This window comes from Anser cygnoides, chromosome Z, assembly GCF_040182565.1.
Source record: "Anser cygnoides isolate HZ-2024a breed goose chromosome Z, Taihu_goose_T2T_genome, whole genome shotgun sequence".
Classification (NCBI taxonomy): Eukaryota; Metazoa; Chordata; class Aves; order Anseriformes; family Anatidae; genus Anser; species Anser cygnoides.
The window spans coordinates 65,426,322-65,453,210 of NC_089912.1; the positions used below are offsets into that span (position 1 = coordinate 65,426,322).

General features: G+C 40.0%; 1 protein-coding gene across 2 annotated transcripts in view; it reads right to left on the reverse strand.

The window, feature by feature from the left end:
* Nucleotides 1-1,226: 1,226 nt before the first annotated feature.
* NPR3 (natriuretic peptide receptor 3) overlaps nt 1,227-26,889 on the reverse strand; it is a 48,093-nt gene continuing 22,430 nt past the window's right edge. The window contains exons 4-8 of one of the 2 annotated variants that reach the window (XM_048051262.2): nt 19,330-19,465; nt 15,303-15,397; nt 12,144-12,279; nt 11,470-11,554; nt 1,227-8,961 (exon numbers count right to left, since the gene is read on the reverse strand). In XM_048051262.2, the coding sequence (XP_047907219.2) occupies nt 8,850-8,961; nt 11,470-11,554; nt 12,144-12,279; nt 15,303-15,397; nt 19,330-19,465 (564 nt within the window). In that variant the 3' untranslated portion in view covers nt 1,227-8,849. Of the gene's footprint in view, nt 8,962-11,469; nt 11,558-12,143; nt 12,280-15,302; nt 15,398-19,329; nt 19,466-26,889 lie in introns of both variants that reach the window. The other variant, XM_048051261.2, reaches the window with a different exon arrangement.

Below are 26,889 nucleotides of genomic sequence, written 5' to 3' on the forward strand. Positions count from 1 at the left end.
CAGAACCTCTTTAATGAACACTGCTGTTACTAGGAACATGAAACAGTACTTAGACAATTCCTTCTACAATTCTTTATAAAATAATATTGGAAAATCTCGTGTTAATTTCAGACAATTCTTGACTGTAATTAGAATTAGATGAAAATATAAGAGCTTAAAAACAAAACCAAAAAAAAAAAATCAAGCGAAATACAGAAAAATAGTAATTTGTGTCTGTACAACATTCATAAAATTAGATGTATATCTCTGAGGCAGATTTAAAATAATTTGAATTTTAACATATGCCAGGCTTATTTTATACAAATTCAGGAAAGTTAACCTCTTTGCACCTTTAATCAGCTGTACAAACTGGTAGCATTCATTTACCTGATGGCAGTATTGAGCTTATTAAATTTAGTGACATATTGGGACAGTTACCAGTGGAAGGCATTGCAGCTAAGAAAGTAGTTCAACCCTCTCCTAATTGAATGGGCCTCTCCGAGCCTGTATTTTTACTCTTTATCCTTTCCTGGGCTGCAAAAAGATTTTAGGTCCATAGTTAACTCAGAGGATGTTTCCATCTCTGTATCAACTCCCCAGAGAATTCTTGGTACTTGTAGTTGTGATACAAGTGCGATCAGATATTTCTTCCTCATGCTCATTTCCCAGTTATTTTAGATTATAAAGGCTTGGCATACTCTCAAGCATGAATCTTAAATTTGGCAACATTGCTACAACAGACACATGCTTACAGAAAGCAGGCGGCTAGACAAAACAGGGCAATTTGAAGACTGTATCTAAAAGCACAGGAAAGAAACCCTATGAAATGCCCCCAGTTTGATAAGATTGCTGCAAAGAAAAGAGCTTGGTAAAATGTGTGAGTTTTGCCTCTCCACAGGCTATAAAAATTAGTGCTTGCTAGATAAAGTTCCAACATATTTAAATAATATTTGATTCCTATTTACTTACATTCCTGGAGGATTGAGAATAAGTAGAAAAATATTCACCACTTGTTTATACCCATTAAAACCGCTCCCAGACCTTAATATGCTAGGGGAAATATTTTCAAAGACAGGTTAGACTGACTTCTGTTTTAATCAGTTGCTAGTCATCATAAAAGTCAGGGTTTTAAATGGCCCTCAATAATCCTCCTGTTATTAACTCCTTACCATCTGATATTACCCTCTAGATGAAACAGACCAAAAGAGTAGTGAACATGTGACAAAAGACACCAGGGAAACAGGTGATACCATATTCCTATTTCTTTAATGGAAACATTTTGTTACAATTTAGGTATGTGATATTTTTGCATTTTTAAAATGTGTAAAAGAAAATGCACATAATAAAAAGTCAAAGGACACCAATGAATGTAGGTATTTTAAATGACCAAGTTGTAAAAGAAATAAAATACATTACACAAATAAACAAAGGTTATATCCACAGTCATGAATACTCACTCTCCTCTACACAAAAACAACAATAAATAAAATCACATTATATGCAGATAGTTCTACTTACATCAGTACAATATACTGTGCAGCTTTCCATTCGATTTCTACTAGACTGATAATAGGTTTCTCTGTTGTCCAGTATTTTTACAATAATGAACAGCATCACCCAAAAAAGGGGACAAAGTTAACGTCCACAGTGTCTATCCTGAGTCCTCTTAGTTTTGTGGTAATTACACATTATGCACAAGAAACACAGCAAATTCTACCCATTGCCTTCATCCTGCCACTCTACCTAAGTTTTCTCAGCACTTTTAGACCTGCACAGGGAAGAAGACTTCGTTACTAGCACATACCCAGGCCTACAGGCATGGTACAACCTCTCCTATGCACCCCTTAAATCCCATTTAAATGTTGGGTAAGGGGGCTATGTGGGATTTAAAAGGTGAATAAGCTTTCTGCTGAGTCTCTAAGAAATTAGATATTGAATAAAGACAGTGTACTGTGCAGAAAGAGCTTGATCCCACTCCCTGTACGGTCAACAGCATCATCATGGGAGTATAATCAATCCCTGAGTATTTTCCCTCTTCTCTCTCTCTAACTCAACTGCACAGATATTTTCCCGATATTCTCAACAGATCTCTTCATCATTTGCATCCTACACTGCAGAATTCATTATGTCATCTGCTGCAAAACTACATCAGGGAGATGCCAAATACACCTTTATCATCTCACACGGCACCAGGATAACTGGCCACGGATTACTAACTGTGACACCGACTTTTCAGTGGTAACTTGTTCCTATGTCACACTGCATTTTAGCTTCACAGAGAAAGAGAAGTCCAGACCATCAGCAAGCATGAATCAGCACAGCTGTACTGATTACAACTGCTGAAGGTTCAGTATAACATTAGCAAACCCTCTGATCTTAGTCTGGATGGAGAGAATTGCGCGTTCCTTGTGCATACCAGTTGAGATTACAAAAGAAACCATTAAAACAAGATTATTTTTAAATACCCTTTTTGGTACATTTCTTTGCTTGCTCAAGTGTCCTCTAGAAACATTCACATAACAGAAACACCAAGCAATACTTCACACAGAGTGGATTTTAACCTTTCAGAGATTTAACACCTAATGAGTCCACGTAAGATTTCTGAAGTACTATAGCTTAACATACAAACTTTAACAGTGTCATATTATTGAGAATATTTTGCCTTTGATGCAGAATATTAAGTTAGTGGTTAGTGAGAGATTTTGAATGAACTCTAAGCCTCTCTTTTGAAAGCTAGTTTTGTATACTATAAATTCAGTCTATGTCAGGTAAGAGGCCTCCTGCAAGGTAAATTCTGGAAGAAGTAATAGCATAATAAAACAGTCTATGTAATGATACACTGGACATAACTAAACACTACCCCAACAAAGCCTCAAAGCCATGGCAGCATTATCTTCTTGATCAAAACCAGCCGTAACCTCTTAAAAACACCAACGTCAACCTTTATCCTTTTGTCTTCTATTGGTGAGATAAAGGGGGAGTTGCATTTATGCCAGACTTAAGGCTTCACTGGGGCAAGCCAAAGTGCTTAGGCTTCCTGTCATTCTCTGGAAGAGAAACAACACTATCAAAGTCTGCTGCACAGCTTGCTGACCCCTGTAGACAGCCAGGTCTGAGGTCTCTCACAAATAGCTAGTTGTTCTAATTTCATCAATCATTTTTCATCAGTCTCAGAATGTTAAATGGTATCTGAGAATGGAAAAAATACAGGCCTGAAGCCAACTGAATTCATTTCTGCCTCTAAGCAGGGATGGGCACAGTGCAAACACTTCCATTCTTCCACTTGAAAGGTTTCACACACACGCAAATCTTTTTGTGCTTTCAACAGCAAGAAAGAAAGGGGGTTGGGGAGGTGGGGGGAGGAGAGGAGACACACACATGACATCTGAAGGCAAAACTTTTTCCAGCGTGTCTTCAAAAATATATTCCAGAAAGTAACTTTTGTTTTACTTTGTTTCTAAAAACGGCTAAAATTGCCTCCATGGAACATGTTCCTTCGCCATTCACTGCTGTGAGACAAGTTGCTATAGCATGTTCCTGATCCCCAGAACAAGTAAGGTTCCATTAGAAACTCATCCGTGTCCATCTGCTCTGCTTTGGGTGGGGTCACTACATTTGATGTCATTTTATAGCAACAATTAGGGTAAAAACAAAAGACAGTGGCTGACATCATCTGACCATGCCTGGACTACTGCACGTCCAAGTGTACAGTGATGCCCAGTAATCATTAACTTCAATGGGACTGCTCCTGTAATTACAATTTGCGGTGCCAGCCTTGGATGTTCTTACAAGGAAAGGATGCCAGCTGCAAAATTCCAATTAAACTTCAGAGGCTTTTTGGTCAACCTAATTTTTCACCTTTGCATAGTTCAAGAGTCAGGCAACACCAGACGATTCTGGGCCTAGATCTCAGAGAGAGGCTGGTGTAGCAGTGGCCCAACGCAAGGTGTGCCTGTGGCTGAACAGCATGCCAACAAGGAGCAAAGGCTGAAATTACAAAAAACAGCCACCTCCCAGTAAGGAGGGAGCACGTCCGCCAACATGACGCAAAATGGCCGTCTCCTTTCAGAGTACTTCTGAAGCTAGAGAAAAGAGCATGAAAAATAGGGAATTCAACAGCGTTCATTCTACTCTGGGAGAAAATGAGAAAAAAAAAAACCCTCAACTGCTTTAGCTGAAGAAACAGAACAGCTACATGGCTACGCTGAAGCACAGAGGAGGGTAGTGAAGGATGTGGAACTGTCTTGAGCTCCGGAAAAGGTGGACTGAATTGCCAAAGAAATTTATGACCAGGACTATTAGCTTCCTGTCTTTGATGTCTATTCTTGGCTTTCCAGGAGCATTATGGCATTCATGAGGTGAAAATTGCTCTGGAGCCAAGGTCAGCTAAGGCTGATGCAGCCTGTTCTACTGCAAAGCTGAGAAATTCACTCTGAACTGCTTCAAGATGCTGAGTGTAAAGCCTGAAGACACTTCACTGAGGGCCTCAGTTTGCTTCCACTGAATCAAGGAGAGTTTTTTTTTCATTTACTTAATGAGAGCGTAATTAGATCTCCAAGCCCCAAAAATGAATCAGATCTACCTCCTGGTAAAACATGCTCTCTGGGTACAGGCTTACTTTGCCCAGCTCAACTCCCATCCTCCCCAGTGTTTTCAAAGCATTAGTTAAATCTCAATAACTATCCATTAAAAAACTATTAAATACTTTCAATAATGCAATAAAGCATTTCTTAAGGACATGCTGAAAGCAGATCAACAAAATATATTTTGAGAAGTCAACAAATGTAACTCTTTAATAAGCTGAATTCTGGCCACAGTCCGGCAAAGTGCACAACACTTTTGATTCCAATTTTTAGCAATTGCTGAATGTTCTCAGAACTGAGCCAGATTTGATCTTCACTGAGGCACATCACAAAAGAAACTGATAATTAATGGGTACGATGGACCCACAGACTCTGGACACACAGACTGTCCATAAGCAAAACTTCCAGAACTACCTCTGGCCCACATCAAAGTATCTAGGCATCTGACTGAAGCTGTGGATCCCAGCATACTAAATCACAGGTACTATTGAAACTTTTGCTTAATCTTTCTATTTTGGAGAGTATACTGCAACAGCCAACTTGCAGCAGAAGTCTACATGTTGCAGATAAGAGGGTGGAAGTGAGGTAATTTGTCCATATAATCCTCATGAAGAGGATTTTGAGGTGAATCAGCTATTAAGCTGACCGATATTTGGTAGTTTAATGAAATGCTAAATTAGCAGAATTTGCCACTTCAACAAAAGACACGAAGCCATCAGGTCAGTTTCAATTTAGCAGGCACAACTGTAAGACTGTGCAATAAACATATGGAGTACGGGGCCAACGTCACTCCAATTCGAGCACACAGCAAGGCTCCCTTTGGTTCAGGCATGGCCAGGATTATACCCTTTAGTCCCAAGTGAGCAAAGCACTTAGAAGCTGAAGTCAAGCATATTTTAAATGTGTTCTGAAGTGCTGGGTTGAGTCAAGGCTCTCCTTGTGCTGCTCTGCAATGTATGTTTGTAATATGGGTAATTTGTTGAAGCCAAAAATGTAGGCTTTGAAAACTCTTTTGAGAATCAATTATTATTATTTTGATTAGACATTCCCTTACTGAGTTTAAAGCCTAAACATTGTGGCATTGAGCTAATGCACATGAACCAGAAAGGAAAAGTGCATTAGATGGTAAAGAATCTCTGCTGAATAATCTAAACTCAAGACAGTTTTTGATCTATGGTTCCTGGAAGACCTGGGAACTATTAACACACAGCCTGTGAGAGGCAGCTAAGAAGAACTACTTATGTGAAACATCTTAAATGATCTCCACACCTCCTTTGGAAAAGTGCGCTGGTGTACACCAATTTAGAAAGATTAAAGCCCATTGATCTGAAATGTTCCAACAAGCAAGAAAGGTTCACCTTTAAAAGAAGGTGGGAAGTGCTGTGTTGTAAAGTTGTGGCCAGGCCTGCATCAGTATTCCATCAACAGATATCTCATGACAACGCTTTTGGAAGTCACTATTAAAAACCCTACATAAAATTGAAGATGGGAATTATTTTTACTTGAAGAGTGACCTTTCGTGCAATTTTTTTTGATGTTTAGTTATAGTAAGATCACATAATAAAGAAGTCCTAACAATTTGTTGTCCCTGTCTGATACTGTTGCTCTGATCTTCTAGTCTGACATGACTGTGTGTGGCACAGGGTAAAGGCAGATGTATGCTACTGCCTCACTTCTTAACTGGTTGGGTACCAGTTCAGACTGAAGGCAACTCATAGCAAACATCATTTCTAAAAAAGGTCTATCCTTTAAATCATACCCTATTTCCTCTACATGTTTAAAATATTTCATTCCCTTTTTCTGTGGAAAAGTAGTCAAATATATTTAAAAAAAAATACTGAAAAGCATATTTGCAAAACAAAAAGTAGATCAAAATTCCCTTTGATTTTTTTTCAAACAAAAACAAATAAAAATCCTTAACCAGTCACTAGATAAACTCAAATACTTAAAAGAAAAATCCAAAAAAATAATCAGGAATGTTTTTTCTCCCCAATTCTACGACAGTATGAATGCCGCTCGAGCCTACATCCTTCTCTGGTGCCCATGAGATATGGAGGCTACTTCAGAAACCTGTCCATTGAGATCAGTGTTACTTTGGATAACAAACCTTTGCAGAAGTCATACAGGCCCTGACTGGAAAATGGGAAGATATAAATCTTGCAGGTGAACAACGCCTGTTACAGCGAGTCCTAAAGATGCTGGATCTACCCAGTCTACAGCCATCATCTATCCTGCAGCTGCCCTGACAGTCAGGAAGCCTGGCCCTCTGGCTGCCTGGGACATTGAGCACAGAGGCAGGTGATGAGCCACTATATATGCTAAGAGATAGTGCAATATAAGAAATAGCAAAAACAGGCCAAGGAATTATTCCATGGAGTATTTCCCCATGAACAAAAAACAGCAAAAAGAAGACAGAGCCAGCTTTCGCTCTTCATTCACTTCCAGCTACCCCAAAATGGTTTCTTCGAATTTGCACTCTGGCTTCTCAGAGCGTAAAAGTTTTGTAGAACACAGGCTTCAGTGCCAGTTATGACAATAACTATTGTGTAAAGTCTGACTGTGACTCCTGAGACCACAAAGTTCTGTTTATGAAATCAGAATAGGATGAGCCAAAAGATTTCATGCATTACAGTCATAGTCATAGCTGGGTTTTCTCACAGACAGTATTTTCTCAGGTCTTCTTCACCACATCTATAATAATAGCTGTTCATTTGTTGACTAGAAAGAGCTCTCCTCTGTCTAATATAAAATAAGTTGCCAGTAGCTAATTCATCACAGATTCAGTTTTGCTCCTGGTAAAGTCAGTGGCAAAATTCCCAGGGATACCAATGGCAGCAGGATTAAAGTCAGCCCTAGAGCAGCATTTTACCACCCTGATTCCTGAAGGTAGCTGTTTGTGTGTTTAATCGCACACACGTGAATAGTTAGTTGGTCTCACTGATTAACTTGGGACTGTTTAACATGCAAACAGTTCATTATGTTCAGGATCAGAGCCATCATTGTATAGACAATTTGACAACTGCATTTATATTGTTTAAAATAAATGTTTGCATGTTGCATGTGCCTGGAGAAGAAAGGGGGACAAAAAGTTTGTTACTATCTATAAAGTCACTTCTCCTCCCCTAAAGGTTGCTTCTAAAATGTACTTACAGCTGTTGACTTTCCCTGCATGTTACTCCTGTCAAAAAAATACATCTTCAAAACATTCTCTCCCTTAACTTTTAATCCTACCAAAGCAAAAATAGATATTTTAATAGAAAAATACAAGATAAAAAAATATCCTAAAAATAAAATGGTAGCATGGAATGTCATTTTTACAGAAAAAGACCACTTTTTGAATTGCCTCAGTTACACACTTTCATATTTACATATCTTAGATGTGATCCTGCACTCACTGAAGTTAATGGGATTTTTCCATTGACTTCACTGGGAACAGGAGCAAGCTCCACATAGATGATATTTGCCTCTCTGAAAGGTGATGGCAGTGGAGAGAGAAGAGTGTGATAAAACATGCAAGACTGAAGAATTGGCAAGCCTTCTCCAGAGGCCTGTCGTCTCTCTCTCACTATTTCACACCAGTGAAACTCCACATCCTTCACTGGAGTTTTTCCTAACTCTCAGTGCATAAGAGGGAGAATCAGTGCTTTTGATTGTGATATTACACAAACACGGGAAGAATGATTTGTGTGTGTTTCCACCTGCCTACGAGTGGAATTCGTTACACTCGGTGGAGTTAATTACACCCAAAGTGCCAGCTCCCTCCAAGGACTAAGCTCTGTATGTCTAATTCTGCATTATTCCCTGTAATCAGTGATAATGATTTAGTGATGCAGGCTCATACCCCAAATGACCCTCCCCCCCCTTTTTTTAAATTTGACAGCAAACCAGCATCTTTGTCTGTGAAACCGTATTGATACCCATGAGTGAGATGCAATTAAGGAAGGAGACAGTAGGAGCTAAAAAACAGGGAACAGAATGAGGCATCCCCAACAACTAAACCCAGATCTGCTGCCCTTAATATATGCCTTAATATGTAAAGACAGTATTTCTTAAGTACATCCTATAACATCAAACTGAATCTTTTTTTTTTTTCATGAGATGAAAGGCCATGCGGCATAATGTGATTAGTAAATCATTCCTGAGCTTCTGAAAAAAATTAAGACAAAATTACTGCTTAAAAGATTGAGTTCTTCAAGAGCCTCTTCTTTTTACACTGATGTCTTTGGTTGTGTCCATTTCCCCATTTCTTTTTTTTTTCCCCAGGAAGAATGGGATTATTTTTCTTCTTTATGCAGCAGAAAAATGAGATCTAATGGAGTCTTCGCGTAACTGCCGATGTTTCCCCATGTTACAGTCCTCCTGTCGAGTTCTTCTCTCAATAGTTATTCTGTATTTCTTTCTGCATGAAAGGAGAGGAACAGAGTGAGAAATCCTTCTCCAGCTATAGGATAACAGGACTTCCCTTATAAAGAATGCCCGTAGGGGACAGCTGGGTGCCAGTTGAAAAATGAAATGTGACAGCATGTGAAACCCTGGTCAAAGATTAAAGTAGTTTGCCTTGAAACATTTTACCCAGGCTCAAGAATGCTGGTTACTCTCTACACAGCAGTCTCAAAGCACCAAGACACAGACATTTGCTTCTTTGAAAATTACTGATCTAAGTGATTAGGAAGTTTTTGCGAAGTGTCATGTGAACTGTGTCACATCACTGCTTTATACTGATCAAAGCCAAATTTCTTTCCTGTATATGGGGGGCACTTTCTGCAGAGTTCAAACAACGGATCTCACTCTTTACTCAACTGCATTTCTCACTGAAGCTGTATGTTAGCTAACTAATCCTCCTGTCTCCCTTTCAGAAAGCTATTCTGTTTATAATGTCAGAGGAGGTAGTAAGATGAATTAAGAAGAGGGATGTAGATGGTAGATAAGACGTAAATACAGTTGCTCATGCATTAGACACAGTTTTTTCCTGTGTGTCTTCCTCTAGAGCCTTTGAAGAATCCTGTTAAGCTAATTTTTATGTCAAACAAACCCTCTGACTGCCTTTCAGTTTCCACTTTAGTACCCAAATTATGCCCCAAAATCATAAGACTACCATGTTTACATTTCACGCATTTATGCTTCTACTGAGTTTCGGCACCAAATTTTCAAAAGGGCATTAGTCCAGCCCCATCTGCACACAGTACTCCTTGTGCAAGTGCATGACAAAATGCTTGCATGCCATGGAAAGCTCTGTTCCACTTGCATGTGTAGCAGAAGACAGTGCTAGATACGTGGCGGTGGATGAAGGATTTTCAAAACACCACGGTTTTAATTTGGATAATACGGCTCAATAGAAAGGGGGTACCTACATTATTCTGAAAAGGTTCCCTAGACATCTGTGTCTGTATCTGTAGGCTCCAAAACAACTAGAAAAAACTATGTTCTTTACTTCACTTATGTATATTTAAGTCAGAGCACACTCAGTAGTAGCTCATTCCCACAGATAAATCCTTCTTTCAGAAATGCAGCTCTTTGAGTTTAAATCCTTTCAAAGCTACATATCAGAACCACAAACCAGACCTTTTGATGGAGTTTGCACACACACTCAAAGCTGTATTTGCATGCTCATCCATGGTGATTAGAGATCAAAATGAAAGATGTAGAAAGATGTAATCAGAAGGTGCATATACACTATGAAAGCTACAGAATCTTCAGGTAAAAATCACTTCCAGGCGCACAATTCCTAGAACTGTGTTTTCTGAAAATCTGACCCATTCTTCCTGATATGCTATGTTTCCTAAGTATATTCTACTGCTGGAGTTAGAGGGCATTTCTTGTCCTCACCGACCAATTCCTCCCAATATCAGCAATGCTTAAAAAACATACCTAAAAATTATCAGATCAGATTGGGTATGTATAAAACACGCAAAAACCTCTCATGAAATACAATATAAATAAACAACTGTATTTTCTTTTTTTTTTTGTCTTTTAAAGACAAACAGTCTATAATTAGTCCCAGATAAATTGTCTTGTCTCAGACCTATACAATATAAGCACCAAAAACATTCAAGAATAAAACCATCCTGAGGAATTTCAGTTGTAAGTATTTGATGAAAAATCCTGTTTCTCAGATCTTTTGAAACCCTGGAAATGCACTAGTAAACTGATGCAATTTTTGCTTCTTCATTTTGTTGACATGTTTTTTATTAAATTAAATGATTGGATTCTTACATGCAGAGGTTAATTCTATTGTCCTGTCTGTCTTTTCTCTTCTGTACCATAATAGGATAAATAATACATGCAAAATGCTGAACAGGTGTAACAATAATTTGGTCTGTCGATGTAGGATCAAGTCTCAAGACTTTGCATTTGCTGACTAGCAGTGTAAGAATTATTTTACTTAAACAGGAATAAAACACTGATCACCCTCCACTGACCTCAGCTTATTAAGTCAAATGCACAGCTTTGAGATCCAAATGCTCTCTTAAACCAAAACAGAAATCCCTTTCTAGCTTCCCATACAATTCCACCCAATACTCAAAAACTAAGTATCAGGGAAGTGATATAAATCTCTTATGTGATCACAGACTGCACAATTGTTCTGGCAAAGAATACCAAACAAAGCAGGCTTTCAAGGCCAGGCCACTTTATTAAGGTAGCTGTGAATGAATAGAACTCAGTGGAATTACTTCCATGAGTAAAATTACTCAAAGATGTAAACAGTTACACAACAAGGCCCTGAGTCGACAAAATGATTCCAATATACACAAAAGGACAATCAAAGTGTATTCACTGTCTGTGGTAGAAATATTTCCATAGACGATTATTATGCCTCTTTGTCTCCCATCAGGGATGTGATGCAAGCAGCTGAGAGGTTTGGATGGTGAGTAAAGAGTTTAGCAAACTTTCAATGAATTGGACTAACCTGAAGAAGTAAAAAGCCATTAGCAGGCCTGCTCCCAGCAAGGCACCCACGACTATTCCTGTAACTGCTGATTCTCCTAGACCACCTGCTTGAAAAAGGGGAAAATGAACAATCAATATTCACAATGAGAATTAGTTGCATTCACATACTGGAAAATACACATGGCTAGGAAATGAATGACCAACACCAGATAAAGCCATTCAGAGTTCAGGACTCTGTGGGAACCTCTTCTACTCTATTTCCTGCATGTTCTGATAGCATTGAAAATCACTCTGAACTTGAAGGGCAAGAACTGCTCCCTTCAGCACTGAGTCCCCCAGCTGCTAATTATCAGTATGATTATTCTCTGTTTAGGCTTTCAGTTATGTCCTTCTTTCTGGCTAAAACAGATTCTACCTTTTAGCCCCTGGAAGGCTGCAAAGCCTCCAGAGCCCTGGGCTGTGCCTCACACAGGCATCATGATTATTATCACGTTTAAGGAGAGGAAAGTGATTCAGACCACGTACCATCCAGGGCTGCCAAACCCTAGCTTCACAGACAGTCAGTAGGGAGACATAGTCATGATGTCCTAGTTGGACAACTGTGCTGAGCAATTCAATATGGCCCATTATACTGCTTCGCCACATGGGTTCCTCTCTCTCATCACCGAGTGGCATTAAGTCACTAAAACTTACATGATTTACATGGTGTATTGTTTGTGTGCTCCGAAACTCGGCTTTCATCTAGTCTCAGTCTGCCGTGATTCCAAGGATATTTCACATTTGACCGAATTTCAAAACGTCCCTGCTTTCCATAGTAGTCCCCAATCACCTATGCAAAAAAGAAAGGAAGGAAAAGATTTTTCTAACATGTTAGAGAATTAAAACAAACAGGAGAGCTGCAGCATTCACTTGGACTCCTGTGGCTGGATGCTGAATCACACAGAACAAGGCTGAAGGGGTCTTTGGGAGGTTATGTAGTACATGTCCGGCCCCAAGGCACGATCAGCTGAACAAGAGCATTCTTGACAGATATTTATGTAACCTGTTCTTAAAAGCCTCCAGAGGGAGACTTGACAATTCCTGTAGACCGTTATTCTGGAACTTAGCTATCTTTACTATCAGTGATTTTCCCCAGCATGTAACTCAAATCTCCCTTGCTGCAATTATCCATTACTACTTATCCAATTGCCAGTGGACATAGAGACTCTTCCTTTCTGAAACATCCCTTTACATATTCACATTCTTATCTGGTCTACCCTCAGGCTTTTCTTCTGTATAAACCCAGTTCACAATTATTATTATTATTTTTAACCCTCTGAATATTCCTCCTGCTCTCCCTGGGCTTTCTTTAATTCCTCCACAGGGGGTTGAATGCCAAGGACTGTCACTTAGCCAAGTGAAAGTATCATTTCAAGTACCTAGTATGGTGGACTTTTCTATTTTGCAAGGACCTGGAGATACTTGATCATATTCAGTTAAATCTTCAGCTCTTCTGCAGAACTATTACAGAGCCGGTCATTCTCCACCTTCTCTTTCTGCAGTTGTTTATATTTGCACAGGAAAGGCAATTTTGTGCTTATCATTCTGGTAGCACGGGCTATTAATTCAGACCAATTCAACAAGATACTTTAGAATTTCAGTCCCATCCTCAAGCATAAATTCAGGCTTTATTCAAGGTATCGTGCGCTGGATCTACTGCAAAGTTCCAGGATTAAATTGTGCTAACAGCAGTGTGTAAGTCATCTGAAAATAGTTCAAAAAATCTATGCACACTAGTAAAGGTAGAAGTCCAAATATGATAACAATGAAGTAGTCAGTAGCAGTGACAGGAACACATCAAAAATGTATTTGTCTAACTTGTGGATAAGAAACATTTATAAACACATTGGGTTCAGAATTCAAGACACTGATTGCCTGTTCAAATATTTTACCTAAACTCTGTTTTGAAGAGAAATAGTTAAAAGACAGATAACATTTACCCTGGCTCAATACACAGAGGTAGATTTCACATGAAATAATGGAGCTAATTTCTCTCCCAACAAGGAGTTAAAACCTTAGAGGAAAGACTTTTTATAGTATTTGTTCAAAAATAAGTGCTAATTCAGTAAAATGGAAAAAGGAGAGGAAAAGAAAACCTCAGAGAGCATTTGCAGGCAGCAGACTTAATTGAGGGATTGTTTAATTTATCAGACTGGAGTGGGAGAGGCATCTTTATTACAGCGTAAGCCTCCTCTACCATCAGGATTTACTAAATATGAAAGCATGCAGAAAGGCTTAAGAACAACAAGTAGCTATGAGCAGCAACCAGATTCAGATCAGAAATAGGATATAGATTTGTAAAAAGCAAGAGTGTTTAAACATTGAAACACATATCAAGGAAGCCAGTGAGACAGTCACTGTTCTTCAGTGCCTCCAAATGAAAAATGAATGCCTGTTACGGTGTGAGCTTTAGTCACATGTAAACTACAGGGGTCCACACAAGGGTAAGAAACCCGCCTGCCTGTCACGAAGTAGAAGCTGGACTAGGTGGACTGATGTTTTCATCTAGCTTTAAACTCTGTGTATGGTTCTTTGAAAACAGGTCTGCCCAAACATGGATTCATCTAACTCAGCTCAACTGAGAAACAAATATTCTCATACCGACACCGAAGAAATTGGCAAAAGGAATAAAACAAAGCATCAAAGAAACGTTTTTAGAGTGAGGCATGCGGATAGAAATGAATGTAGCAGATGCTAGTAATACGTAATCACATGTAAAGTATATTAATTATCTGTATATATGGATCAAAAAGCAGAAAAAAATTTAAATGAGCAATATGTTAAAAAGTTAAAGGTAACATGAAAGAAATTAAAAAATTAAATTGCAATTGAAAGAACAACAGAAGGAAGGCTAAGCGAGGGATATTAAACTGATAAACAGGATAAAGAGCTAATGGGCTGAACAAACAGAAAATATAGAAGTTGTTCATACCAAGCTTATCCCAACTAATTTGTCCTCCTAACTTCAATTAATCATGATTACTCCTACCCCTGGGAGTGTCTGCAGTTTACTGCTGGATTTTTTCAGTCATTTTTACACACCAAAACACACTAGCCACCCTTATTCATTTAAACAGGCTTCTTCACTTTGTCATTGCTGCAGCACTGACAAGAAGAATAACTTCACCAGACTTCACACAGAGAAGTGTCCAGCTCAGGTTTACTGTTGCTTTGCTTTACTTCTGGGCTTGCTGGGCTCTTGATGAAGGTGGGGAGGCCATCAAAGTTTATGCTGATGCTTACTTCACAACAAACAGCACAACTAACAGAAGCTGTATGCCTCAGCTGGACTTAGAGCAATCTATGTATTAATAAACTCAATCCAACCATGCTGTTAACTGTGTGCAGCTGCTGCTATTTTGCATAGCCTGGTCTTCACGGTCTGTCTGCTTCTGCTCCTGCCACGTCCACTGGAATAACTCAAGTGGTGTACATCAAGCCTAATGGTCCTTAACAATATATAAAAGGACTTATTTTAAGCAATAGTTTCTCATATTCACAATTTACTAGAGTTTAAGTAGCATGTGATATTTCATCCTTTAAATTTTAAAGACTAGCATAATGTGAAGACAGACATGCAGAATTGTTGAAGACAAGACATTAAAGTTTAAACATTTTTTTAGGATCACACTTCAAGATAATTTTTTTTTTTAAATAAAGGATTTGGGCTGCAGGTTGACACAGTTAAGCAATATCTTTTTAATGTGTATATTTAATAAACAGATGCCTACCGAGTAAACAGATGATAGGATGTTGTTACACTGCACTGGCTAACTCATCAGTGGCCAAGTGCAATGGTGTTTGTTTTCTTACCTCCTGCGTGCCTGCCTCGGGGTCCGTCATTGCAATCACAGAGAAATCCCCATATCTGTCTCCATTGGCATCAATGGACACCTGCCCTGCAATGCCTGAAGAATGGCATGTGAGGAATTAGAAAATTAATTAGTTAAAATACTGAGCCTTTCCAAGGAAAACAAGAAAACAGTGGACAGGTTTTTACAGACTGATATGACAGGAAATCTCATCAGTCTCCCAGCATTTTTGTTGGCATTCCAAAAGAAATTGTAATTTCATCTCGGTGTCTGCATTCCTGAATTCTTAACATTTCTCCTTTTTAAATATCAAATGTGTGAGACTGTTTGGGGAGCATGTGAGAAAAACCTAATCCAGAAAGCCACCACGCATGAAATACATTTAATGTGGGCTATTTACAGACAGCCTAGCCCTGAACTATCTGACGATGCACTGGTAAGGATAACCCAGCTCGTGTGCTGCAAGGAATGCAGGGGCATAGCCCTGTGCTCCGCAGACTTGACAGGGTCGGTGCATCCATAGAGCCAGTCCAGAGTTGTTTCCATCTGATGGGATGCCGGAGGGAGTGAAGACAGGAGACACCACGTGCATTACATCTGCATTAAATCCTGCATTCATTTACATAGGATTAAAGGCCCGATATGTTTGTGTTTTATAGTTTTAGACCCCCAGCTCACTTCCTTCCTTTACAAGTTTGAGGGAAAGATTTGATATTCCCTTAGGCCAGCTGCCAATCTTGCTCAGACTTTGACAACATTCAGACTCCTAAAACTACCCTAACTGACAGATCGTGGCATCATCCCAAGCAGCCCTTCAAAGGATGAAATCACTTTCAAAATTCTATACGTGAAATCATGTCTGATTCCTGGTGATTTCAGTATTTGTTTTTGATAACGAGGAACAAATTAAACATCTGTTACTATTTTGCATGTCTTAAAACAGCATCTCTGCCTTCAACTGTTTGTATTCTAGGAAACTTTTAGGGAAACTTGGAATCACAGACTCATAGGATAACTCTGGTCTGAATGGACTTCAGGAGATCTCTAGTCCAGCCTCCAGCTCAGAGCAGGGTCAGCTAGGAGGTCAGAATGGGCTCAGGGCTCTGCTTGGTTTTGGGAACCTCCAAAGACGGAGACTGCACAGCCTCTCTGAGACAGCCTGTTCCAGTGTTTAACTGTCACAATGAAAAATTTTCACAGTGAAAAAACATCGTGCAAGAACACAAATACATTTAATGTGGGCTATTTAAAGAGATTCCTTTCATGGAAGAAAAATACTTCCTTATATTCAGTCTGACCCTCTTGTTTCAGTGTATGCCCTTGCCTATGAAGAGCACAGCTCCAACTCATTGCTGTGTGGGGTGACGAAGTTGTTGGGTGACAGAGCACTGGCACGGGTTGCACAGAGAGGTCGTGCAGTCTCCCTCCTTGGAGATCTTCAAAAGCCACCTGGACATGGTCCTAAATAACCTGCTCTAGGTGGATCTGCTTGAGCAGGGAGTTGGACTAGATGACCCTTCCAACCTCAGATGTTCTGTGATTCTATGTAAATCAAACAGGCACTTGAAAACCATCAAAAAATACCAATTTACTCTGATGAAGCTCTAACCTAACTATAATGGAAACACCACAAGACTTTGTGGATATGTTTTATCACCTCAGATATTCTAAAATGCAATCCTGTGATCCCTGCCTGACACCAAATACAGCCATTTACACCAGTGCAAATCAAACAGGCATCATTTTACATCCATGCTACACCAACTACATTAATAAACCAGGCACACAGCAGTAGAAAATCAGGTTCTCAGTGACTGTTAATCAAAAGAGAGAGGTCAGGTATTCAGCCAGAGTATAAATTCCCCTCAACACACCTAACAATAATAAAAATGAAACAGATTAACGCACCTCCATTTATCTTTTCTCTGTTCCCATTTAGGGATGCAAGGAATGTTTCAACCTGTTGTGCTTTTCTAAACATGCTCTGTTCAACAAAAGATTTACTGTCAACTGTCTATGTCTTCAGTATAACAATACAGTAACCAAACAATTGCAAATTTGATTACTGCAGGATAACAGAATGGGTATGACTTGGCTACTGGATCACCAAAAGAGGCCACTATAGAGAGCTGCAATATCCTTTTCTACATGACTTGGCTTCTGGATCTGACAGGAGACATTAATTGGAACAGACACCTTCCTGGCCAAAGAAGCCAAAATTGGATTAGTAGAAGTAGGTCCTAGAACTTGCTGAAATTCAGAATTCCTATGGGATTTTTAATGGGAAACACTCATATTTTACTTTTCCATCTGCTTCAGAGTTTGAATTTTTGATATTTCCTGCAGCGGTCTTCCTCAATAAATGTTTTTAGGAAATTCTGAAACAACCTTAGTAAAGAACTGTGTTTGGATGAGTGCGGAAAGATTTTATTCGGGCTCTCTTGTTGTTAGATACTTACATACAGACAACATGATGCAGATGCTGCATTCACTTCAGAGAGCAGCCTACTGGCAGAATAAAGGGATGTAATTTCCCCAAAAAACTTACAAACCACCAAGTTGAAGATGTCTTTTGAAATCAGGTTTATCCTTGTAAATTACGTCCAGCAAAGTACTGCTGCAGGTAGGAGATGGTGTACAACTTACATGGCATTTTGACCTTTTCGACTGCACCCTCACAGCTCAGCTGGAAAGAGTATCTTCAGAACAGCTGTGACAGGTTCAGCAATAACAAACTGGTTTTCACAAGTGGGGAAAGAGAACATTTTTCCTTCCTGTCTGGTTTTACAAGGCAGGTGTGAGAATCAAACACAGAACCTGCATGAAGCACATAGTACTATAAAAGAATTGCATGAGCACATCAGCTGGTGGCTTCCTGCAGCAGAGAAGTAGGCAAGAAAACACAGACAGGCTGTGCTCGAGCATCTGTTCATACACAGGATAGCCAAACTGTGAGCCAAATCCTTAGATGCCAGATTCCCTCTATTAAAATAGTGTGTTTTGAGAAGCTGTGGGTGTGAAGGGAGGTAGTGGCACATTCAGCACTATTTCCAACTGATGCAGGGCTCCTTATGGGATGACTGTGATCAGCATAATTTAAAGCAATTCCTGTGTTGCCTTAAACCACTGGAGGCTATTCCCCGTTCTGTTCAGGCCACAGTTTGAGAACAGAAAAGAGTTTCGGGGCTGATGTCCTTCTTGCCTTCCTCCACTATATCCAGTGGGGAATGTTTTCTTCTCTTAGACATTTCCATAGGAAATCTTGTCAATCATACACCAAAAGACTGGAATATTGTAAGAGATGGATGGGAATATAATATGAAATGACAGATAATTCAATGATGTCACACTCAACACTCAGTTTCTTTACTGCAATCCCTTCCTGGCAAAAGCCCTTGCATCACTTTGCATCAATGGGGTGACATTCACTTGCCAGCTGTGCCATGGAATCACAACCTACAGGGTTAAGCACAGGAAGGCACCATGTTACAGCCTCAGAGATAACATGCACAGCTCCTGAAAGGAGGCTGGGGGAAAATCCTTCCAACGCCCAAAAGAGCCCCGTCAAGAAAGAAAAAGAAACAACAACAAAAAATCCCAGCACCATGGCACCAGCTTGCTTTGATCCATTCCCAGTCTTTGGTGGAGGGAAAAAAAAAAAGAAAGAGTCAAATGGAAAAAATGAGGCAATCTCAGAGCTAGTAGATGCACATCGGTAAAGTGAGCAGCTGTAATTTTTTTCAAAAAGAAAGAAAGAGCCTGAGAAAATTATTTGTATCCCTTTACGACACCAGTGAGGGTCATTAAATTGTTAGGAGTTTTTTAAACTGAGTAAGACCTCAAGGGTCGATGCAGAAAAAATTCAGACTGGCAAAGTATGTGAGCCAGTCCTAAAGGTATTTATAGTTTCATATGGATATTTTCCTCTTATATTAGAGTGGAATAGGCACTGGTCCTTATTCTGCACCCAACAAATAACTGACTTTTTTTTTTGTCTCTGAAAGCTGGAATTCTACATGAACTCTTACCTTCGTAAGTTCTGTTGCGTGTTTGCTGAACAATTTTTTCCCCATCTTTCTTACTGAAACCAAACTTCAAGACTTCCTGTAAAGCTAGAGCATAAAGAAGAATAGCATCATGGAATCCTTCCACAAACATGTTCACCTAAAAAAAAAAAAAAAAAGAAGAAAAAAAGCAATGGTAATTGACATGTGAAAAAACATCTTCACAATTGAATTAACTGGAGGGAATCTCCAAATTAACTAAAACTAGCAGTTTAGAGAATTATGATGTCAACTGCAGGTATATGAAGGAATGTCTCTTGAAGAAAAAGCAGGGGAACAATGGTAGCTTTTGATGCATTTTTGAAACCAGCTAACCACTATCTGCTATTCTGAACATTCAAATCACACTTCAATGTTGTGTCTGAATAGTTTTGCAGATAGGGAGAGAAATGTGCTGATCCCAGTTCCCATGGCCAGCTTCACAAATTCTGCAGCTGACCACTTGAGATTCTGTAAGGTGCTGAGCATCCTCATCCCACATCCCCGAGAATGTCCCCCTCCCTCTGTACAGAGGTCTTAGCACCTCGCAGGATTGGGAAGCACGTTCTGCCATGATTGTTTTGGAGAGCACAACTAGTGGATTTGCTTGTTTAATGATTACCACTTCCATTTCTGGCCCCTGTTCAGCTGAGCATCTCTCTGCTAGCAAATGAGCAAAGCAAGAAACTGCTTACCCTCTACAGTAATGTGTTCTCTGGAACTGCCAGCAGAAGTTTCCTATCCTTTGTTTTTTTTTCAGTAAGCGACATGAACTGAATGAAATGTTGCTTTCTAACCCTAATATAAAGTGATAGCGCTGCAAACCAGCTCTGTCTCCCACAAGTCAACAGAAGCAATATGCAGCTCCTGGTCTGCATCACTGTGAGTAACAACAGTTAAAAGCAGAGTGCTGCAGGAATATTTGAGGTTTGTACACAGGAGCCTGCCGTGCTTCGGTTATGAAGAAATGAATTATTATTAGCCGACACACATGGCTTGAGCAGCACAGGTATGCTTGTTTTGTAAGCAGCAACTCACATCTCAGTCAATGCATCCTGGCTCGGTGAACAGTAATTCAGAATGAATTATCTTTTCAGCTGGAAGAATTATGTTCCCATTCACTCACAGCTTCACTACAACGGAAAAGTTCCTGATTTACTAGAACTAGCAAAGGCATAACACAGATTACACAACATTATGGGGTCTCTTATTGCCATTTCCAATGAACAGCACATTTTTGTAAATATTCTCCTGGACAGAAACGTTATTTAGCTTCTCCTCCATTACAGTGTACCTAAAGAATTAAAAATGTTGGTAAATAAAGTGCTGTTCAAACTCTCACAGCTTTAGTTGGACGTTACAAAAAGTTGAAAGATAAAAACATGTAGACAGTTAAGTAAATAACCACTCCACCGATAAAAAGTATTACATAGCTGATTGGCTGAGCTGAACTAACCAACTCCTGGTAATGCAATTACATGCAAGACATTCCTTCACTCTTAAACCAGTTGCCAACAGTAAGGAGAATTTCAGAATTATTTACTGATAATACAAAAGTTTACATTTCTCTGACATTTAAAATTGGACTTTTAGATAAGTCCAAACTATGTTTCACTAAGAAAATGCACCGCAAGTACAGGGGAAAAAACGACAGAAGGCACAGAGCAGCTCAGCTCAGCCTTACAGCCAAGGACCAAAAGGCAGCTGCAGTTATTTTGACCTAAAGAGAATGGACGAAAGAAAAGGTGTAAGTCTGGCTTTTGGTGGAATATCAAGAGCTGATGGACAGAGTGCACACAAGGACAAGCTTTGCCAGCATGGGGCTTAATTTTTCAGGATTAAAAAACAAAAACCACAAAGCTCGACAACTGCTTTATGTGGCAGCGTTAGAGTCCAAGTAGACAGTGGATGATCAAACATGTCTTTTCTGGATGTGACACTCATTCTCTTCAGAGAGAAATGAGTCTCTCTAGCTGCCTTACCTCCCTGCTGGCTGATTTACAGACTGTGGCTGGCATCAGTTGCAAGGAAAGCTATTTGTCACTTCCTTCGTCCATGGCGAAGACCTCTCAGTGTAACAGAGAAACCTTCAAATCCATTTTGTCAGCTAACTTGCTCGATCCGAAATTCACCCATACAACCGGCCTGGAAACAAACCTTCTTGCAGAGGCTGTGGACTTGCCAGATGAGCCCTGGCAAAACTCACTTGGCGGTCTGGGAGGTTATCACTGCAGCCACCTATCTTACCTCTTGGCCACAAGCCCTGACATTACAGAGGAAAAGCTACACTGGAAAATCATCACAAGATGATTGTGCCACCTCTCAATTCCTCCTGCACAAAACCCCATCATTTTATCTTACGTTGTCAAGGAATGTGAAACTGGTAATCTATGCCATTTATTTTCCTAAAAGAATGCAAGTTACTAATTAGAGCTGGAAAGCACTCCCCAGCCAAGCTTCATGTTGGACACTGGCTACTTTTCACATTATTCCAGTAACATTTTCAAGCGCAAGTTCTTGAAACGAGATACAGAATACCACGAAGGGCATAAAATTTTGTTCCCTATCATCTTTTTTGATCATTTAGAAGTTGTCATGGTTCTACAAAGAGAACGGGCTCTAACCTAGAAGGGATACAACATTTGAGATGGGAGAAATCTTACAAAGCTAAATAACAGCTCCAGATACTTTTTAAGGGCTTGCTGTTTCTTTGTTCTATTTGTTCAGATCTCACTCAGGTTCATTTTGCAGCCCTGTTGCCTTTGACTAAAATTGCCTCCAACAGATACTCTGAATAAAGACTGCAAAGTCTGTGCCAGATTGTCATCTGATACCACTCCTGACTTACTGGAACAGTGTCCCAAGTACTGCATAGTCCCAGGATTGTCCATTCTGGACAATAACTGAAAATTTCTGACCATGTGTACCTTGTTGTTAAGAAGGCTTTTCTTTATTATTCTCTTTTCTCTCTCTCTCTCTCTCTTTTTCTTTTTTTTTTTTTTTTAAACATAGCTTCTGTTCTACATTTATTCTAAATCTTGGCTACCAGAAATGATGAAACGGACTGACACTGAATTTTCCTCAACATGATTTTTATACTTTTTGGCCTGTATTTATTTGGTTTGTAGAATATCTGACAGTAACAGAACCATAGAGTGGCTGGGGTTGGAAGAGACCTTAAAGACCACCTAATTCCAACCCCCTGCCATGGGCAGGGACACCTCCCACCAGCCCAGGTTGCCCAAAGCCCCATCCAGCCTGGCCTTGAGCACTGCCAGGGATGGGGCATCCACAGCTTCTCTGGGCAGCCTGTGCCAGGGCCTCACCACCCTTGGAGTGAAGAATTTCTTCCTTGTTTCTAATCTAAATCTACCCTTTTTTAGTTTAAAACTAAACTGACTCCTTGTCCTATCACTCCACTTCCTGACAAAGAGACAAGAACAAATACATACAAAAAACAACCAAACAAAAAACCACTACCCAAACTATCCTTCTCCTTCCCTGCAAGAAATATACAACCACGAGCAAAAGGGTTATAAAGGGCTAGAAGTAATGTACATTCCATGAATGTGTCAAATAAGGACCAGAATAATTGGGATGACGCCTTTACAGGTTGCTTGAAGGCCTCCATGGTAACTAATAATGCGTGTTTCAACATTAGACAGGTCTCAGGACAAAACTACTCCGATTATAAAAGATAGTGAAGACCTACTTAATCTTGTAGGTAACTAACAGTTCTCTTAGTCGAGCTCTAATAAAAAGTAGATTTTTTTTTACAGTGGTATTTTTCATTTTGGCTTATGCTGTTTTTCTAATTAGAGCTGAGATCCAAATGCCACAATTATAATTTGCACATCAGATCTGTTACCATGTTGCTGGCTGTGACCTCTCCTGCACAGCAGAGCCACCCCACCACTGTGGGTCCTTAAGCAATGAAAGTGGCAGTAAAGAAGTTGCCAGGTTTGCTGAGCTTCTTTGGAGGCTGCAGTACAAATATGTGCAAGGCCCCATCAAGATATATTCCCAATTACTTACAAGCCCCATTCAAGGTACAATATGAGAACTACATAACTGGATAAGTATACAACTGCCTCTTATTTTTCTACCTTTCTACTCTAATTAACCATCTTCCATCAGAAAAAGGAACTCTCCGTGGAAATCACATGAATAAATTTTACACATTTCAAAGTTATGGTTCCCCAAGCAGCTATAGTGTGACCACACTTTTCATATATACCAAGGTGTTAACAGCATACACAGCAACGCAAAATACTACCGACGTGGAAGACAGCCAAGCTACAGCTATGCAGGACCCATAATTTTCCATATCCTGCCCACTGACTGTTAAGTAAGGTTATTCTCTTCCATCTGGAGCTGCCCAGCTCTGAATCACAGCAATTACAGCAATTCATACCACTTCAGTGCAAGGTGAGGAGGATCGTCATTACTTTCTCTCTACTGCAAAAGCAAACAGCTAATGTTCCCCCAAATGGGTGCCTGAATCTACTTCCCAGTACACCCGCAGGGCCTTTCAAGTTGTCAAACCACAGTCCCAGGCAGAAGCAGTGAAGACTCTGGTGGAATTGTATGAGGTGTATCCAGACTTTTTGCAAAAACTTCACCAATTTACATATTTGATGTGGATTTAAGAGTTTGTGCTAAAGCTCTGGTGTGCTAATGCATGCAGAGTCCACTGATAGAATAGAACACAGAATCATAGAGTCATTTAGGTTGGAAAAGACATCTAAGATCATCAAGTCCAACTGTTAACTCATATTTCACTCTCTTTCAGGTTTGTCCACGGAGACGCAACTTTAACCAATCAGGTTTGGAAGTCTGGTGCTATAATCACCTGAAGCTCATCTAACCTCAGGACTATGAATACTACAAGTGAACACTCATGAGGTTTAGCAATGCTGTGTTATGCTACAAAACTACAGTATGACAGTAAAAATATGGCAACAAAGTTCAAATAAAGAAACTATATTTCCAGTATATATACACCATGATGCATTTCAAACAAATCTCATGCCAAGTTGATTCATATGCTTCACATGACTACGAACTTCTGTGGCACAGCAACACATTATATGTTCAGTAGATTTTCTCCTACCATCTCATTTTGTTTTCACATGTCCCAGTAGTCTTCTTCTAAGCAGTTGTAACTTAACTCTCAGTTCTCTCTTTTTAATCCTTCTTTAACAAGGCAATTATAATTACTGTTCTTTCTTTATTAGCTTTTCCAAGAATCCCTCATGCTGTCAACTTTTTAACATCCATTTCTGGATGCGTACCTTTGGTTTCCTCTGTTGAATGACTCACTATCCAGCAACACACTTTTCAAGTAATTTTGGAACAAGGACTTCTATCTTTTATACCATTTGCTGATGTCATATGCTTTCTTTCAAACATTGTTGCTGCTGTTGTCACTGTTACAAGTACTCCTTTATGTCTGTGGGATGCCCAGTGGGCCCTCAGCAGTTCCTTGATGAGTTGCTATACTCTTGCTCTGAGCTGCACAAGCCCAGAATAAGGCGTTCATGATCTCCATACAGTAGGTAATAGGAAGATAAAATTGATGTGGTCTTAAGAACTATTTTTTTTAAATAAAAAGGTTAAAATATGATTGTTGCAGTCATTTCTGATAAACTTTTGGTTTGATTAAACTCACCAAGAAACTCTGGATGAAACTGAGATGTAGACTGAGAATTTGAAGACGACAGAAAAGTATCTGTAAGTATCTGAGCATTATCAGCAAATATGGCAAATGCATTTGAAACCAGCAACACTCTGCCCAGTGTCAGCTTTGCAGTAGTCCTGCCACCAGATAGCATACTGCGTGTTACCACCATACCATAATTGCATGGCAGATGTGATTTCTGCATCTGTGAAGCAGAAACTAAAAGAGTTCTAAATCCTGTCTATGGATAACCACTACTCCCATGCATCTGGATTGGGATTTCAAGGACTCCTAAGTACATAACAAATGCAAAGCCACAGGATTCACTCACAGCCAGCTGTTGTAAACGGCATGTCTTGGTACCTACAGATGCATGACCTGACCTGTTCCCACTGAGACCGTATCACTGTGAAACCAGTCCAGCAACTGGAAGGGAGGAGAAAGCTGTAAAACAGTTAATTAAAGCTGTATGTTTAAATAGCTACATCCTAAAAATACAGCCTGTTCTCATGGGCAGCCAGACCAGTTCCCTACTGGAACTGGACCTTAGTGGTTCAAAGAAACAGGAAGAGAAAGAGAAAAATAACAGAAATAACATGCCTCCTCCAGAGAAGGCCATTTCCTCAATACTTAATTCACAACTGAAAAGAATATATGGCGTTACGCCAAACTCTGGGCAATGCAGATGCAACCAAGGACAGCCTCTCAATGTATTCACTGATCCCAACTCTGTGAAAATACATAAATACATAAGCTGGCACCTGCTCAAGAACACGTTAGACCAGAGCTCAGGACTTGGTTTTCCAAATGACAAATAGCCATCCCAAGCCTCATTTGTTATCTGTGGCTGGATCCCACATCACTTCTTAGAAAAAGGGGTTGAGCATTCCTAAATATACGGAGACATCACATAATAATAAATCATTGTGCATATTCTATAGAGATTTATTCAAATGCTGTTGCACTTCTCAATGAAGCATCAATTTAATCTTTCACAAGGAGACAGTGTACATGTGGAAACCCATACAAGGCTTGTGATATAGGGGAGCATGTGATTTTATTATAGAATTCTGCAAAGTGAGGCTTATGCTCTGTTTTAAAATTGAAGGTTAAAAATACAGCTGTGACAAATTATTAGCACTGCAGCTGAATGAGACATCTCTTCCTTTTAACCTTAAGAAGGCTTTTTCCAACAAGGCTGCCTGCTCTTCTCCATCTCCTCGCTGGTAGTTACTGGTACAACAGTGATACTGAGTGCGGTGGCAATGGAGACGTGAGCCTCCAACTGAGGCCCTGCACATGACATGGCATGGGCCCTGCAAACTACAGGAGTTTGAGGTCAAAGTGTAAGTCAAGAGAGAAGGTGTATAGGTGGAAAAACAGGGAGGTGATTACGCCTGAGAGATAGCAGCAGTCACGGCACATCTGCTGCCCACCTCCACCATGAAAGAGACTGCAAGCACCTGAAGGACAAGATATTCAGAAAGATCCCTGCTTCTGCTCATGCCTGTATCACCTGCATCTTTGCTCAGCCTCTGGAGAAAGGGGAAGAAACCTCTTCTAGGGCCCAGTTCCTCCCCACCCAAATCACTAGCTGGGGCTGGCTTGCTGTGCCACAGATTTTCATCCCTGGCAGCTGTCTGCAACAGTCGTGTAAAGGAGAGAAGCAAGCAGGACATGCTGCAGGCTGTCAAGTGTAGGAGATCCTCTGCAATGGGGCTTACCAGCGATGCTTTGCTCTACAGGAGCACATGCAGCTCCCCAGAAGATGGCAGCAAGGGGAGGTGCACAGTCAGGAGACCAAACAGGGCTCCTCTCCTGGAAGTGCCTTCTGCATGATTTGGACACAAAGACATCCTGCCGAG